The sequence below is a fragment of the Conger conger genome, chromosome 13, assembly GCF_963514075.1.
Source record: "Conger conger chromosome 13, fConCon1.1, whole genome shotgun sequence".
Lineage (NCBI taxonomy): Eukaryota > Metazoa > Chordata > Actinopteri > Anguilliformes > Congridae > Conger > Conger conger.
Genome location: NC_083772.1, coordinates 10,483,928 through 10,500,970, shown reverse-complemented (window position 1 = coordinate 10,500,970; position 17,043 = coordinate 10,483,928). Strand labels below are relative to the sequence as shown.

The 17,043-nt window shown below is 37.3% G+C and overlaps 4 protein-coding genes across 4 annotated transcripts; all 4 read left to right on the top strand.

Moving 5' to 3' along the window:
- The first annotated feature begins 2,248 nt into the window (after positions 1 to 2,248).
- LOC133108728 (olfactory receptor 52J3-like) lies at positions 2,249 to 3,187 on the top strand. Its single transcript, XM_061218429.1, has one exon. It carries the CDS (start codon positions 2,249 to 2,251, stop codon positions 3,185 to 3,187), a length of 939 nt encoding a protein of 312 aa, XP_061074413.1.
- Positions 3,188 to 6,113: 2,926 nt separating this feature from the next.
- On the top strand, positions 6,114 to 7,064 carry LOC133107308 (olfactory receptor 52B2-like). Its single transcript, XM_061216300.1, has one exon. It carries the CDS (start codon positions 6,114 to 6,116, stop codon positions 7,062 to 7,064), a length of 951 nt encoding a protein of 316 aa, XP_061072284.1.
- Positions 7,065 to 10,433: 3,369 nt separating this feature from the next.
- Positions 10,434 to 13,419, top strand: LOC133107307 (olfactory receptor 52D1-like). The gene is made up of 2 exons (XM_061216299.1): positions 10,434 to 11,359; positions 13,230 to 13,419. The coding sequence occupies exons 1-2, from the start codon at positions 10,434 to 10,436 to the stop codon at positions 13,417 to 13,419; spliced, it is 1,116 nt and encodes a 371-aa protein (XP_061072283.1).
- Positions 13,420 to 14,414: 995 nt separating this feature from the next.
- Positions 14,415 to 15,350, top strand: LOC133107306 (olfactory receptor 52H1-like). The gene has a single exon (XM_061216298.1). The coding sequence runs from the start codon at positions 14,415 to 14,417 to the stop codon at positions 15,348 to 15,350; it is 936 nt and encodes a 311-aa protein (XP_061072282.1).
- The last annotated feature ends 1,693 nt before the right edge of the window (positions 15,351 to 17,043 follow it).

Sequence of the window (17,043 nt, the reverse complement as noted above, 5' to 3'; positions counted from 1 at the left end):
CGCCGTGCCCACACCTGTTGGTGGCTTCACAAGATCCACCAACGTATTTCTTAGGAAAAGACAATGTGAAAGATTAATACAGAATTTGTGAATGACATATTTGTATAACAATGAGAATACTTCAAATATATTCTTTCTAATTCTGAAAATGTTTAAAAAACCGTGTACATTCTTTTTAAATTCTCAGGTTTTCGGGCAGATTTCCATTTTCCAATTTCCATTCAGACAATGACAGATAAGCCCCATAATATATTGAATTAAAATAATAAAATGTATGGTATTGTGGAAAACAGTGACAGTAGCTATTTCAGCTGGCAGAAAGTCACTCAAACACACAAGCTACCTAGCTAGCTAACTATAGCTACAAGCAGAATCGTGTGATACACTAACTCATTTAGATTTAAGGTTACATTTGAAATAAATAAAAAAACTGGTGCTGGGTTCCGCCATCATCTCTGCCCTGCTTTCAGTTTGCAAAAAAAACGTACCTTCGCAAACAGTGCAAAGCATCATGGTACATGTCCACCTTTCTTGAGAGCATGAATGTTCACTATATTTTACAGTGCAAGGTGGGATAAAATGTGAGTAAAATTTGATTTTCTAGTTCGGACACTAGAACAAGATGGCTGACGGTCAATCTAGTTTAGATAGCTGCATGTTTTACTACTATAAACATAGCATTGTATTCCCATACCGGTAACTTGATGATATTGTATCTTCTTATGAGCAAACAATTACACAGCCCCGTTCTCCAAACAATGTGTATTAATATTGTAAAAACAATATTGATACATTTTTATTTGTTATTTAAAAGTTTGTATTAGTAGGCCTACATTGCAAGGTTTAAGTCTTGGATGAGCCTGTCAGAGAGGTTACTATAATAACAGAAGGAGCAATATCCCCACTGAATTATAATAGCCTTTATAAAAAATAATATGCTCACTCAAGTACAGTATGTTCATATTCTAAGGTTCACAAAGAACTGTGACTTTTTTCAACGCGTTTTTGATAAATCTGGCGGAAGTAGTTCCTATCACACATAGATTTCCACACGGATTTCCCAAAATATTGATAAATGAGGCCCATTGTGTGGATGCAGGCCCAGGAGTTTGTCTGTTGGATCAGGCACATGCACTGTGTGTGTGTGTGTGTGTGCGCGCGGTTATGTGTGGTATAATTGTTTTTTGTGGTTATTTTGTTCAGACCGCATACTCAACAGAGAGTTTATGTCAATACTTAAACAGTCCCAGTCACATAAAGTAAAATGGACAAAATTATTATGAGCAACATTTATTATCAATTTATGTGTATTGTAGGAAATGTTACCCTCCTATCACAAGATGGGAATAATCAGATTTATTGAGCACTTACCACACAAATATACTGAACAGAGTATATATATAAATTATATTTTAATTGTGATTTTCAATATACTGTTACAAAGCAACACATGAAAAAGAGAGCCGTCTAATGAAGGATCTTACATTATTAAATTACAAAACAAACTATTGAAAAAGGCTTCACTATACACCATCTCCAGGAGTGTACCTTATCTATTGAAACAAACAGAAATGGAAAATGCATTTATTTATATGCTAAATGCAAATATTATACAGTATGAAATTATATCATATTAAAATAAAGTGAGAAATCCAATCTGAGCTGCATTGCTGGCAAATATTTTTTACTTGTATTTTTAAAATAAATTACTATTACAACTTTGTTCCTTGTTCAGTGAAAAACAAAAAATATTGCTATTGCTGCATGCATTACAGAATTTAATAATTTATTATATGGTGAAGATGCCAAATGTCAAATGTCCTTTTGCCATAAGTAGCACTTGACATGTGATTGGACACAGCTTAGTCACAGTGTCTTGAGAGATTGTATCCTGAGGAAGCACTGATAAAAGGCAGGAGTGCCATAGCATTTCTAATGCATTTCCTCCACATCTTTGATGTGCTCTTTACTGGAAGGTGAGGTATGTTTTCTTTGTGCTGCCAGTCAGACCTTATGTATTTGTATTGGATTTTTTTTACGGAGCTTGTCTGGAGTATTGGAACCTACAAAGTGCAAACCTTGTCTTCTGGTCTTCTTGGTTGGCTCAATTGTAACCAGTCAAGATCAATCGAGCACAGAAAATTATTTGAATCCAAAACAATTATGTATTTGACCCAGGTCTGCTGCCAGTGAATGTGGATTGAATATGTTGTTAAATATGCCCTTATTCTGCTTTACAGTGCTACTGATGGAGAACATGTCCTTCAACATCAGCTTTGAGCTGAGCTTAGATCCATTCTTCATACCTCCAGGAGGGAGGTACCCCATCTTCTTCTTTGGTCTTGCCATCTATTTGTTTTGTGTTTTCTGCAACCTAACTCTGCTGCTTCTAATCGTGACACAGAGGTCCCTCCACAAACCCATGTATTTCATCCTCTTCAGTCTTCCCTTGAACGACCTGGTCGGGATCACTGCCATGCTTCCTAAGGTGCTGTCAGACATAGTTACGGAAACAAGCCAAGTCTACTACCCTCTCTGTGTGCTGCAGGGCTTCCTGCTTCACATGTATGGCGGTGGTGTTCTTTTCATCCTGGCTGCGATGGCGTTTGATCGTTATGTTGCCATCTGTAAGCCTTTAAGGTACACCACCATCATGACACCCAGACTCGTGATGGCAATCATTATGCTGGTTTGGGGTCTGGATTCCATTCTAATAATATCACTGTTCTCTCTTCAGACAAGACTCCCCAGGTGCAGAAGCTCCATATTAAATGTGTTTTGTGACAACCCCTCTCTACTGAAGCTAACCTGTGGCAACACTGCATTGAATAACATTTACGGTCTGTTCAATACTGCCATCATGCAGACTATAAGTGTGACTGTTCAGGTGTTTTCCTATGTTAAGATTCTCATTACTTGCTTGGTCACAAGGAAGTCAGACGTCAAAACTAAAGCCATCAACACCTGTGTTGTTCAACTGGTCATATTCCTAATATTTGAAATTGTGGGAACTTTTACCATTCTCTCACACAGGTTCAAGAATGTCTCAGTTGATCTGCAAAAAATTATGGGAATGTTGATATTTCTGGTTCCTCCACTGCTGAATCCAATCGTGTATGGATTAAACACAAGTGAAATTCGAAATACCCTCTTGAAGGTTTTTCAGACAAGGGTTGTTAGTGTATGATCAGTCCCTGCCATAGTGGAGGTGTTTTGCTTTGAGGCAATATATAATCTGAAGGAAAAACAGTTAAGTGATGAATGATCATGAGGTTAGAAGCATGGAAACTATGTTTGCTGTATTTCATGTTTTTAGTGATGTATTCTTGCCAAGCAAGTTTCTGTGAAAGGTTTGTGATCCCACAAAAAAGGCTTGAACTATATTCTCAGCCATCACCTCCACTAGAACAACTATGCCAACAGATTAACTTTGATGCAACTCGACCTGGACCTCTTAAAAAAGGGAGGAAGTTTCAGGGATACATTTGGAGCGGTGTATGCAATGCCCTGTACTGCAATTCTGGAAAGTGCTGTAATGCATGTAAATGATACCTGCTATTGTTGTCAAAATTGATAATAAAGGCAACCTTTATAATAAACGAATCATGGTCCTTATCAAATGGTATAATTATTGCAGTGTATTTAGATTATCATTATATGTACAGTAATTTTCCTCAAAAATTACATACTGTCATGATGACATGAGCTGCCATCACCAAAACCACACACACAGATGCACATGCACACACACGCGCACATGCATGCACACACATGCATGCACACATGCATGTGCACACACACACAGACACACATGCACGTGCTTGTGCACACACACACACGCCCACACACATGCACATGCGTGTGTGCCCTGTCTCCCTAATTTCAGAGGAAGCAGTCTCAATACTGCCATGTCGTTTCCATGGAGTTGTGTCACATGCCTTGTCTGCTCATGGTTTAAATACATCTGCGTTCAGGACATTGACACGTTTCAACAGGCGAATGCAGCATGAGCACGGAGAGCTGTAGGATTTCATATTGTTCATGGTAAAACAGCAGAAAAATAGAAAAGCCATCTTAAGGGGGCTACAAGGTACGGGTAGGACAAGGTAAGTTCAATTGCAGGATTGCAATTGCAAATTCAGTAGTTACATTTCAACAAGGAAACTATAAATAATGACATTACTTGGTTATTAGCTATTGCTATTGCTATTGACATGTGATATTTATCTCTTCTTTTTTATTTTTATATTTTAAAGGGTCCAGTGATTAAGGTTCATATAGTCCATTGGCATTGTCCAGTTTAGTATATCACTCAACAATGATGTATGTAACCATACGGTTGTATTCAGTGAGGATAGCTACTAGGGTTAAACCACCAAATATTCTACAGATTTAGTTTTTCACTATAAATGGTATCTATTCTTAACTATATTACTTTGTGGGTCTGCACGGCATACATATTCCATTTTATTTCCCTCATTCAATCAATGTTTCCATTTGCATCATAACTGAAGTTACATATTCATTTTTTGCGAAGGAAAAAATTTGTCTAAATCTCGTTATCACATTGTGAGTAAATCAAATAGTCACATCAAAGTAGTGCAAATCACCATTACTTAATCGACTATTCAGTGACTAATTCAGAAAGAAAATGTATTTTATTTATTTCCATTTCATTAGAAATTTGTAAGTTTATATCATGCATATCACAGACTTGGAATAAAATGCAAAAACAAACCTTTTGATTGAGTCAATACAAGCATTCTGAATACATCTGCGCCAAAAATGTCAGTTCTCACAAACCTGCTGCTTTGAATTTAAGTAAGATATGATACAATCAGCAGCATGTTCACTGGATACCACGTACAAATACGTGACAACTTACAAATCAGACTGAATATACAAAAGACAGAGTGCGTACAGACACAAAGCTCTTCACCTGTTCTCATTTGGTCAGTTTAAACACACAACCATTGACTATATTCATTATCCTGTATTCATCAAATAATTGGATTTCAGATTTCAATGAATTTTATATTACATTTACATTTACATTTACATTTATATGTATAATTAATTATATTAATCATATTTATATGTATAATTACATATATACATATTACAATAATTTACTTCCTTACTAAGGGCATATACTTTGTTGCCATTTTTTTTTTCTCTGATTTTCTATGATAAGACTATGCTGGAATCAACTGGTGTGTTTTATTTTATTTCAAACATCTGTTTTACCAGAGCAACCATGCCAATACATGTAGCAACAAATCACAGGGTTTCAGACAGACAACAAAATACAGCTAAGTTAAAATCACAATCATATATAATATAGTACACAATAAAGCACATCAAGTCAATCACCAGAAGGGATTTACCAGCCATGGGATCCCAAATCTTTAAAATCCAACTGTAAATAGAGAAATGTTTAGGCCAGGGATCTGAAACTCCAGGCCTGGATCACTGCAGCATCTGCAGGTTTTTTCCTCAATCTGGTACAAAAATGTGAGACACCTACCAAGCAAATATAAAGAATCCTAAAATGTTTTTGAAAAAACAAAAACAATAATTGAAATCACATAATGTATGCACTTCATCCTTGCCTATCTCTGAAGTACCACCTGTGTTACTGAAATGCATTAAGGGTATACTAATGCAATGTATAATTCTAAAATGGCTTTACCAGTGTACAATGCTATGAGAATTATAGTTAATTGATTGCTGTTTTAAAATATGGACTACATTTAAATGACCTAATTTACTTTATATTCCATAGCTAAAGGGAGTTTTAATTTAATGAGCCTGTATCACAGTGTGTGCCCTCCTTTGTGAAAGCTCCCTACAGAGGGATCTCTCTGGTTAAATCAAGGCCTGAAAGACTGCACAGTACAGAACTGTGCTTTTGTACAGATGTGACTGTTCTTTGTCTGTTTGAGATTAAATGCATTTTTCCTCTTTTGTCACAATATGAATCATGAGGTGCAGTGTGTTTATGGTCTCTTTAAAATCAACTTGTAGCATGTTCCAGGTTGTTTTAGACTCCACAACATAGCAAATAAATTGGCATTTTCTCTTTGTTTCCCTTCAGGCCTGGGCGATCAACAATGGAGGGAGGTTTTTCAAATGAATCCTTTCAGTTCTATTTGAAGATCAACCACTTTGACATACCCCCCGTGGCTAAGTACCCCATGTTCCTTTTGGGGGTCCTGATCTACCTCTTTTCCGTTTTCTGCAACCTGACCATTCTGGTTTTGATCGTGACCCAAAGAAACCTCCACAAACCCATGTTCGTCATCCTCTTTAGTCTGCCACTGAACGACCTGATGGGAATCACAGTCACGCTTCCCAGAGTGCTGGCAGACATTGTCACCCTGGAGCACTCTGTCTACTACCCCACCTGTGTTCTCCAGGGCTTTCTGCTACACATGTATGGGGGGGGCATCCTCTTCATACTCGCTGTCATGGCGTTCGACAGATACGTTGCCATCTGCAAGCCGCTGAGATACAATTCAATCATGACCCCGCTTACTTTATTTCTCCTCATAGCAAGTGCATGGAGTCTCGATCTTATTCTGATAGGAGTCCTGTTCATTCTCCAAGTCAGACTTCCTAGATGCAAAAACTTCATCAAGAACATCTTCTGCGACAACCCGTCTCTGGTCCACCTCTCCTGTGGCAGTGACCTAACCGTGAACAATGTCTACGGACTGTCAATGACGGCAGCCATGCAAGTTATTAGCTTGTCTGTTCAATTATTTTCATACATTCATATTCTAGTTGCTTGCTTACATCATCGGCAGCCAGACACCAGGAATAAGGCTCTTAACACCTGCCTGGCTCAGATAGCTGTGTTTCTGCTCTTTGAGTGTGTCACAACAGTCACAATTCTGTCATATCGCTTTAAGGATGTCTCCCCCAACTTGCAGAAAATTTCAGGATTGCTAATTTTTCTGATCCTTCCAGTGTGTAACCCAGTACTATATGGAATAAAAAACAAGGAAATAAGAAAAACACTAGTAGCAATTGCAAAAAAGCAAAAGGATGTCTCCACATAATTGCTGGTGCACTGCTTTTGGTGTGATGATTTACAACATGCTGGCATGCCAACAGATGTTTCCTGACTGCAGTGCAATATATTCTTGTTTGCTGAGGAAATACATGTATTTTCAACTGTTCTAATTATACTCATTGTACTCTTAAGTGAAATGTTTGCATTTGCTGTGAAGGCCTCAAAAGATAGGAAATTAAATTGATCAGCCCTAACGTTACCATCAGCCTGCTCTCTGTCAAGGTATCCACGCAGATTTCTGATAACTGATACACCCGTGTATAATGTCTACTGACTGTACACTCATATCGGCTGTCTTTTACGATTGTTACATGTCACAGTGTGCAATGTAGTTACAATAATATCCTGTTTTCATTGCCATCAAGCTGTGTGATAACTGAATTTATTATAGAATTCTTGGATCTTATCTGACTGCCACGTGCATAATTTGAGGATGGTGGAGCAAAAACCTGTAGACTAATTCTACCGTTTTTTGCCCGGAAAAATTACAATCCTTTTCTTTTCCCCCTTTACTTTTTCATATTTGCTACATTGTTACTGAGCGGCACTTCAGTAATGGATGCCAAATGGTTTGACAGCGGTAGCAAAATAATACCATTTTAATGGTGCACTTAATTAGCCTAGGCTACTTTATCCACATGCAAGTAATATTTTAGAAATAGTAGATTTAGTGTAAAAATAGTGTAAATAGTAGTAGAGCTAATTAATGTTAAAACAATGTGTTTATTATGGTTAGAGTGCTATATGTATTGTTTACAGTACGTCATGTATTGTATTATGATGCTTCTACAGGTTGTTTATTAGACGTCCATTGTCTGTTTCATAGCAGCTGGCACGATTTTGACCTGAAATACCTGATAGTGCCGCCTGTGAGTATGTTACAGTGAGAGATCCAAGACGGCTGATTTTGGCTCACAACGAAAGATTTGTTCTACGATTTTGGAAATTTTGTTTGTGACTGAAATGTGTATACCCAGCATTAAGTAAAGAAAATCTCTACCAATTTCTTATATGCTGCCATTCATTGATGATAAATTCTTGGTTCTTAACCTACTACAGTCTATGTTTTCAACCAAAGGTTCTCTTTTCAAAGCTAGTATGCATAACAATGCATGATTTCATCAATCTCACTATAATACATGCATTTGGCTAGAGCTAGAAATGTTCGGCTAAGTCAGATCATGAGCACACAAAAGAAAGAGGAATCCTAGGGCGTTAGCATATCAATTGACAGAGTCTGTATAGCTAATGCTAGAGCTAAGTTAAACACCATATATTTAGGTAACTTAGCTATCCAACTTATCTAATATAGGTAGGATGGCTGTTGTTAGGTCTAACAGTTACTTACTAGGTACGTTGTAAGTAACTGTTAGTTACTGATGCTGTCACTATTGCTAGCAAGAACTGCAGTATAGATGCTTATCAGCCTCTTATATAATAAAACTCAGCCCTCCCCCCACACACCTTGCCACGCTCACAGTTTCCAACCCTCACCTCACTACAGACTCAGACAATAAAAGGCTAATTCTGACAATGTAGAGACTGTTTCTCTACAACAACAAAAAATCATGGCTGTGGTGAACCTAATTTGTAAATAAAGTTCCATTTGAAATGTGATGCAGGCTGGTTACAAAGCATTGGGTTGAGTAATTATTTTTGGAGATCTTTTGGACACTTTGGGCATGCTTTATAGAAACATACTCTCAAATGTGTGAATAAAATACATGTGAAGGTTAATTTTCTTTACATTTTGTATCAAAACATATGGGAAATATTGGGGAGATTTGGGGACATTACAGGACATCTGGGTGTAGCTTTGGGAAAACTCATGGAATTTGAATGCCTGTCATTACCATATTTCGTACACAAGTCTGTGCACAAATATGAAGTAGTTGTGGGTTGGTCCTAGACTTAGAGATTGAGATATTCAGTGCTATCCTTTCAAAATCATAACTATATGTACATGCTCATACAATGGCCTCTTCTTTAATTTAAGTCTTCAAACATGTGTGTGCAGTAAATAGCTTTTGAGATATTGAGACTTTTATAGGACTAGTATAAAATAGGTGGAAATTGCCCTCTGGGCAAAGTGGGAAGGGTTCATTTTAAATCAGTTATATCAGTTCTTTACTTGCGGCATTTTTTAATATAGGCCTAAGCTTCAAGAACAGTCCATTAACAGTCCATTAATTTTGAGGTGTAATGAAAATTTAATAAAAATGAAGGGTAGCCATAACACAGAAATGGCGCAACGTAACAATACGAAAATCAGCCGTTGCCATTGTAGTAGACCTGTGAAATGGCATTGAGATTGGTTTTGAAACTGGTGAGAGATTGAGATACTGATGCTACTGCACTCACTGTGATATAGCCAAGTATGTTTTAGCCATAGATCATCCCACAGTCAAAGTTACTTATATCACATTTCTTCCCCCCTCTGACATTTGGTCTGAGCAACAGCCAAACCTCTTGACCATTTCTGCATGCTTTTATGCACGTAGTTGCTGCCACATGATTGGCTGATTCAATATTTGCAATAACAAACTGCTGTACAGGTCTACTTAATAAATTACTCACTGAGTGTATATTGGAAAATATAGCATAAGGTTCTGTGTGACCATCAACAAATTAAATAGGAAAGCATAGTTGACATATTCTGCCTATTACTCAGCCCTATATACAGTAGATTATGCATATTAACAATCAAAACAGATGAATGAAACATTGTTCATTTTATGTAACATTATAATTATAGTAATGTTATTGAACAGCGTATTAAAATTTTCAGTGTAATCTAAAATTCAGCGGCATTTCCGGGAGCAAATGTGTCATTGTATGAACTATGCTACTTTATCCCAGTTTATTTTAAGTCTTAGACTCACCCAGAAAGCAATGGAGTTTTCCATGCTATTACCAAGGTGTTCTGAGCAAACGGTTACAAATCTTCATGACATCACTGCCTGCATACAGTGACACTCATTACTTTTCCAAGGGTTTGTTTTTCTTTTATCAGCACAATGTCTTCTTACCCCTGTGCTCATAAGAGACCTTAATGTGTACAGCTCATTTCATACCCTAACTTGGAGATGGACCATTAGGGATTTGAGGGGATTGAGGAAGGCGTGTCAGTCTCCCTGTTGATGGGATTAGACAGTATATTAATCTGACCACACTGCCTGTGCAGTGAGAACCATCAATACCAGATCTGCTGGATGACAATATAGAAGATTTTACTTCATAAACCAAACCTTCACCTGCTCTTGTTTAAACTATTTCTCAGGATTTACCTCTATGCTTTTGCTAATAATGATTTTTTTCATTCCTGCTACAAGGAGCATCTTGTAAAAACTCAAAGATGAATACTGCTTCTTTGAATGTATCATCGATTCTAAGACTGCAAAGCTTTGACCTCCCACCTAAAGGGGTGTATGCTTCGTTTATTTTTGCCACACTGAATTACCTTGTAATTCTCTTCTGTAACCTTTCCCTGATGGCTACCATTATCATGAATAAGAGCCTCCACCAGCCTATGTACCTCCTGCTCTTCAACCTGCCCGTCAATGACCTCATTGGCTCCTCGGCCCTCTTTCCACAGCTAATCAAACAGATCCTGCTGGACTCCGGTTACATCGAGGTCTCCAACTGCATCGTTCAGGCGTTTTTCATCCACGTTTATGGGGTTGGTAGCGTATTTATCCTGGTTGCCATGGCCTATGATAGGTACATGGCCATATGTAACCCACTGAAGTACAGCACCATCATGACTCACAGCCACATCATTAGAATTATTGCATTAGTGTGGCTTATGGATCTGCTCTTGATGGGTGTATTGTTCTTCCTCCTACTACGGTTGCCACGTTGCAGATCTTTAATGTCACATTCTTACTGCGACAATCCCTCTCTTCTCAGACTAGTCTGTGCAGACACCACCATCAACAACATTTATGGACTGTGCCTGCTTGCCAGCATGCAAGTGTTTTCTGTGGGTATGATTATCTTCACATACCTTCAGATTTTGTACGCGTGTTTTAAAAGCAAACGCCCTGACACAAAGAGCAAAGCTGTGCAGACCTGTGCAACTCATTTAACCGTCTTTCTCCTGTTAGAGTGTTTAGGACTCTTCACAATTATCTCATATCGCATAAAGCATCTCTCTCCTCATTCAAGGAGGATGATAGGAGTTTCCACCTTGATATTTCCCCCTACTCTGAACCCAATAATATATGGCCTTAAAACAAAGGAAATCCGACAGAGGATTACATTGCCATTCCGAAAAATGGTGTATCCTTAATTTTTGTTGAAAAAAAAATTTTTTGTGGTGATTCTGCTTGCATGAACAAATATAATGAAATTCATTATGAAAGGCAAGTCGCCTCTTGTTAATCTTTCAATCATAAGGCAGAAGGTCTCATGAAATAAATGTGTTGTTTCTCTTCATGTTACATTTGGACCCTTTTTTTAAATCATTGAATCAAATTTAAAGCTGGAAGAAATATGCCATTGTCTAGCATATAGCAAGAAAAAATACAGCCATTCAAGTTTTAATATTGCAATTGAGGTTTTTTCTACTCAATGTTGCAAGGCCTTAGAAATAAAAAAAGCTCCACGGCAATAAATAATAAACATGGTTGAACAATCATAAAGTGGTTGTCATACCAAAATGTGCATGTACTTAATTACCTTATTTCAGGTAATGAAGAGTCTTTCAGTTTTTAATGAGTGTGTTTAACATCATGGAATCCTCAGTGGAGAATGTCTCCGGGCACTCTCAATGTCTCGGTGGTTGAACTCATGCGTATGATCCAAAGCAGGTGAAACTTAATTTCTGCTTTCCATCTCTTTTTTGACTTGCAGAGCTGCATTTATTTGGCATTTTTGCTACCAAGTATGACCTATATTGTATAATTCCACTAATGGTTTTTTTCCTATTTGTATGTGTTCTCTTTCTGTTTTGAGATCTTGATTTAACTTTGCTTGAATTTTTAAAAATGTTTTTAAGTGAAGGCTTAAGTGATGAATCAACTACAAACAACTTTTCCTTTTACTTTGGGGGTGGCCTAGCCCATAACCCGTATCATCCATGGACTGACAGTTCATTAAAGTTGCTATGGAGATTATTGGTATATCTGTTCAGCTGTTGTCATATGTTTATATCCTGTTTATGTCATTACTTCATAAACCTCACGTTCACAAAGCTTTTCTGGCTCAGATAGCTACAGCCCCATCCTTTGAGCATGTCACAAGTGTTTGGGGGTGTCTTATCATCAATAATGTGAGATCAAATTTCAAGTTTGCAAATTTTCCTCACCTCTCCACAATTAAAGCACAACATGTTGAATAATGGTTGCTTATCACACTTAGCTCTTTTGGAAATGCAATATAGAATTAAAACATCACAAAAAACTGAAATGTTTGCATTTTCCAAAAGTCTCAAAAGACAGGAAATTAAAATGATCGACCCTAACACCTTCAGCCTGCTCCATCAAGTTCTATCAGCACAGAGCTTTGGAAACTGATACTACTGTAGTTCAAATTACATGTACTCATCACCGGGTGAATTTCACACAAAAATGAGATCAAAGTTTGTCTCTTACCATGCAGATAGTATCGCTGAGATATTACATTTTTTTATTTTTTTGTGTCACATTTGAAGCAACTGTGACTTGGGTCACCACTTCCTCAAAGGTGATGTTACTAATGGATGGTGTCTAAGTGACAGTGTAAGGTTTAATTTGGATATTACAAAGAGCAACACACAACATGTAGGCTATGATATTAGGTGTACCATTCAGATGTAATAGTTCAAATAAAACTAACCATTTTTATTTTACAACGTAGCTCAATATTTTTAAAATCTGACTACAAGATAAATTTTCCACCCTTTGAATACCCTTTGCAATATTGGCGTCTGACACCCATTGCCAGCCCACTTTGCTGAGGAGGGCTAATGCTGTGCGAGAATGCAAAAGTTTGATAGAAAACCAAAAGGAAGCAGGCGGATGAGAACGATAGCTGATTTACTGATTGCCTACATGGACAATGCCTACTTGCGACATGCATTTCAGGCTTGCAGTTGGGATTTCTATGTGAAACATTCCAAAAATCGCAGATCTCAGCTCACACGTCACAACTTTCGTGAAACAACCCCCAGGAGAGCAATCCAAGAGGTAGGGCAGGATTGGGGCTCAGAGGAGGAGAAGATCGGAACAGGATCAGGCAAGGAACAGGATCAGGCAGGAAACAGGACAGGAGCGGACATGAACCAGGAACTGGGAAAGAGACGTGAGGAAGCAGGACACAAGCATGAAGGCAAGGAACAAGGCAATCTGGCCCCAAACTGAAGAAAACAGACAGGCCATATACAAAACTAACAAGGAGGGGGGGAGGAGGGGTAATGAATAGGGTAAACTACAAACATGGAACAGAGCACAGAACTCTGAAAACACATTGAAACAGGGGAGCAGGGAAACAAACTAAGAACCGGGCAAAAGATGAGACAGGAAAACATGAAACTGAACATGGAACTATATAAAAATATATAAAACCTGGAAATCAGGAAATAGCTGGAATATGGGGGCCAGGAACGTGACCAGGGCCCTGGACTATATTATTTCAATCAGTCATTAACATGTGCTTCTTCAAAGATAGATTATATAAATATATTCAATCATATTCAGCCTTTTACATATAAATGTCTAATAAAGAGAAACAAAAAGCAACATATTTGTAATAAATAATTAGGGTCACAAGATTGTGCCTATCTATTTTGCAATAGAGAAGAGTGCAATGGAGTACAAGGGGCAATAGGGAAAACCAATCTTAGTGCACCATCTTTGTATGCAATGAAGCCGCCACTTCCTGTCTGTGGGTACAGTGCCATGGGATCTGGCCAGGGAGGAGTAGGAGCCTTTGGGCCTCACTGTGGGGCTGTCCTTTCCTTAAAAGAGTATAAGATCACAGAACCCTATAGTCCTGTGATGAAAGCAAGTGTCTGAGTGGAGGACATCACGTTAACAAGTTCAGTTCATTACTTTTATCTGCATGGTAAGACTTTTTGTATGATACTACTTCATTAGGTTGTATTACAACATTTAATTTGTAAGAAACTTTAATTGTCAATGTAATAAGAGAAATAAAACAATATTTTATCTTATATGAATAATATCAGTGGATATAAAATTAGTCATTGCTGTAGAAGTTCACAATTGCTGTGGAAGTATTACCAATAACTGCAAACTTCAAAAAAAAAAGAAAATAATTGCTTGTGTTTGTTCAGTTACAGGGAGCTTACGTTAAAGACAAGAACAATCAAGCTTGAAGCATGGATGACCTTGATATGAACTCCAATATCTCAAAGGCTACAACACTTCTAACCATGGAATCCCTGAATTTACCCCCATCAGGCATCTATCCAGCCTTCGTCTTTGGAACAGTAGCATACTGCTTCATTCTGTTCTGCAACACAATGCTTGTCATCACCATAGCTCTACACAGCACGCTACACAAACCCATGCATATTATACTATTTAACCTGCCCATAAATGACATGGTCGGAGCCTCTGCCTTTTTCCCTCAATTTATCTCCAGCATTCTGGCCCAGAAGCGGTCTATCTCTTACCCAGCATGCTTTGTGCAGGCTATGCTTATTCACCTGTATGGAATGGGATCCCTACTGATACTGAGTGTGATGGCATATGACAGGTACATTGCCATCTGCTGCCCACTGAGGTACAACAGCATCATGACCAACAGCAACCTGGTAAAGATCATCACTATCATGTGGCTCATAGATTTTGTTATGATTGCTGTGCTTTTTGCTTTGCTCACCAGCTTTGAAATCTGCAGGACACTTATAGTAGACATGTATTGTAACAATCCTACTTTAATGAAGCTTATTTGTGATGACATACGTATAAATAACTACTATGGGTTGTTTTTAACGGCTGTAGCTCAAGGTGGTTCACTGGTTGTGGTCATATATACATATATCCAAATACTGCTCACATGTTTATTCAATAAGCAGTCTGATGCCAAGAGCAAGGCTATTCAGACTTGTGCGACACACTTAGTGGTCTTCATATTCTTGGAGTTCAATGCGTTCTTCACCCTAATCGCACATCGTTTCAATAGTATCTCCCCATATATGAGAAAGTCTTTTGGAGTGTCAGTATTAATCTTTCCTCCTCTCCTTAATCCTCTAATATATGGTCTCAAAACGAAAGAAATTAGAGATAAGATTATTATCTTCAACAAAAAAATGTCTCCTTTTTAAGGATAAGTTGTATGTAACTGCCTGAAGTCGTGACATCTGTCAATCATCTCTATCTTTGTGGTTTATATTATATTGGTATTTTTTATTTTTTGCTGAATGGCAATTTTATCTTCAACTGCAGATGACATAACATCACATTGAAACACAATGTTATTTGTTAAAAAATGCAAACCTATTAAAATGTGTTCTCTGTGTATTATTACTATATTTTGGTAACAAAATAACAGAGTAATTATGTTTATACTGCATGGGTGTGTCTTCCTGGATGATTTTTTGTTGTTATCATGCCAACCAGAGACTCCCCTTTTGTTTTCATTTTTTATTTTTAATGTGAGACAAACAGCAATTAAATAATATACTGCTGACATGTAAGAAGTCATCTTCACTATTCACTATTTAGTGTAATCTAGTATCTAGTTGTATTGAAATAAGAAATGGTGAGCAAACAGACATACATGCTATTAAAATATTTTTAAATCAGAATAAAAACCACCACACAAGGTATTGTAGTTCCCCACAGCATAATTCCCTAAGAGGTTTTGTATGATGTGGCTGATTGTTGCTAATTCAGTAGAACGCTAATAAGACCCATGTATTGCTTTTCATTTTGCACTTAGTCACTTGTGGATGAGACATGCATGCACTGTGAGAAGTACAACAGTTCTGCAGCCAATGCTTAACTTTCTTTCAACTGTTTTTAATTAAAAAGCACCTAAATGTAGTATTATAATATGAATACTTATACAAAACAAAATTATATAATACATAATGATTTACATTGTGACTTTGAAAGACATAGTTTTTTTCTGGAGTTGATTAATCACATTCTGTTCCCTGTTCGGTTTAGATATACAATATTTGTTCTCCAAAATGTACATGAAAGGAATGTAGGTTACCCTTTATAACCCAGTAGGTCATAAAAGGTTCTGAAACTTCTAAACAGTTAATCCAATATGGATGAAAATGCCATCAATTTCAAGCTGACAGTCTGCACGTCAGCCTGATTGTCATTGTATCCTTTCAAGCTCAGAGTGCTAGAGTACAGAACCAAAATAACAAAATGTGTCACTGTCCAATTAAATATGGTCCTCACTTCATATAGTGGCTGATTGGCCAGTTCTTACACCAAGGTCACTTCTAGGTGAAAATCTTGAGACAAACTCTCACAAAACCTTGAAGACAAATTTCTCAAAACCGCTTCAGTCAGACACATATACAGTATTTTAACAAGCCATATCTCCAAAATGGATTGGTCAATCCTAATAACTGATACCTCATTTTGTAGCTCTGATCTTCTAGTTTCTAATAATATTATAAAATGTTTAAGTGAGATCTGTATGATGGTACCCCTGTTACCGCGGTGCGTCACATATACTACTGCAGCTAAAAGTTGACCGCTTAAATAGAAGATGTTTAAGGTGGTTTGTGCAGAATCTGAAGCTCATCATTTTGAAGAATTCACAATTTATGAAGTAAAAAGTTCATCAATTGAATTAGCTAATTCTATTTTATTAATCTGTATATGGTTTATTCAGGCATCTTGGAAAACATATGAGTGTGCCCTTTGAAGTATATTCTTTTATCTGATTATAACTATGGAGATGTGCGGGTACGAATGAATAATAGCCACATCAATAACTCTTCACATTATTAACTTAGCAGTACATACAATAATGGCATGGGCGCATAACAG

Excerpts from the sequence above, each read along its gene's own strand:
- LOC133108728 (XM_061218429.1), top strand. The coding sequence starts at position 2,249 with ATGGAGAACATGTCCTTCAACATCAGCTTTGAGCTGAGCTTAGATCCA.
- LOC133107308 (XM_061216300.1), top strand. The coding sequence starts at position 6,114 with ATGGAGGGAGGTTTTTCAAATGAATCCTTTCAGTTCTATTTGAAGATC.
- LOC133107307 (XM_061216299.1), top strand. The coding sequence starts at position 10,434 with ATGAATACTGCTTCTTTGAATGTATCATCGATTCTAAGACTGCAAAGC. Across the intron at positions 11,360-13,229 it reads TTGCCATTCCGAAAAATGGT|GAGAGCAATCCAAGAGGTAG; the intron begins GTATCCTTAATT and ends AACAACCCCCAG.
- LOC133107306 (XM_061216298.1), top strand. The coding sequence starts at position 14,415 with ATGAACTCCAATATCTCAAAGGCTACAACACTTCTAACCATGGAATCC.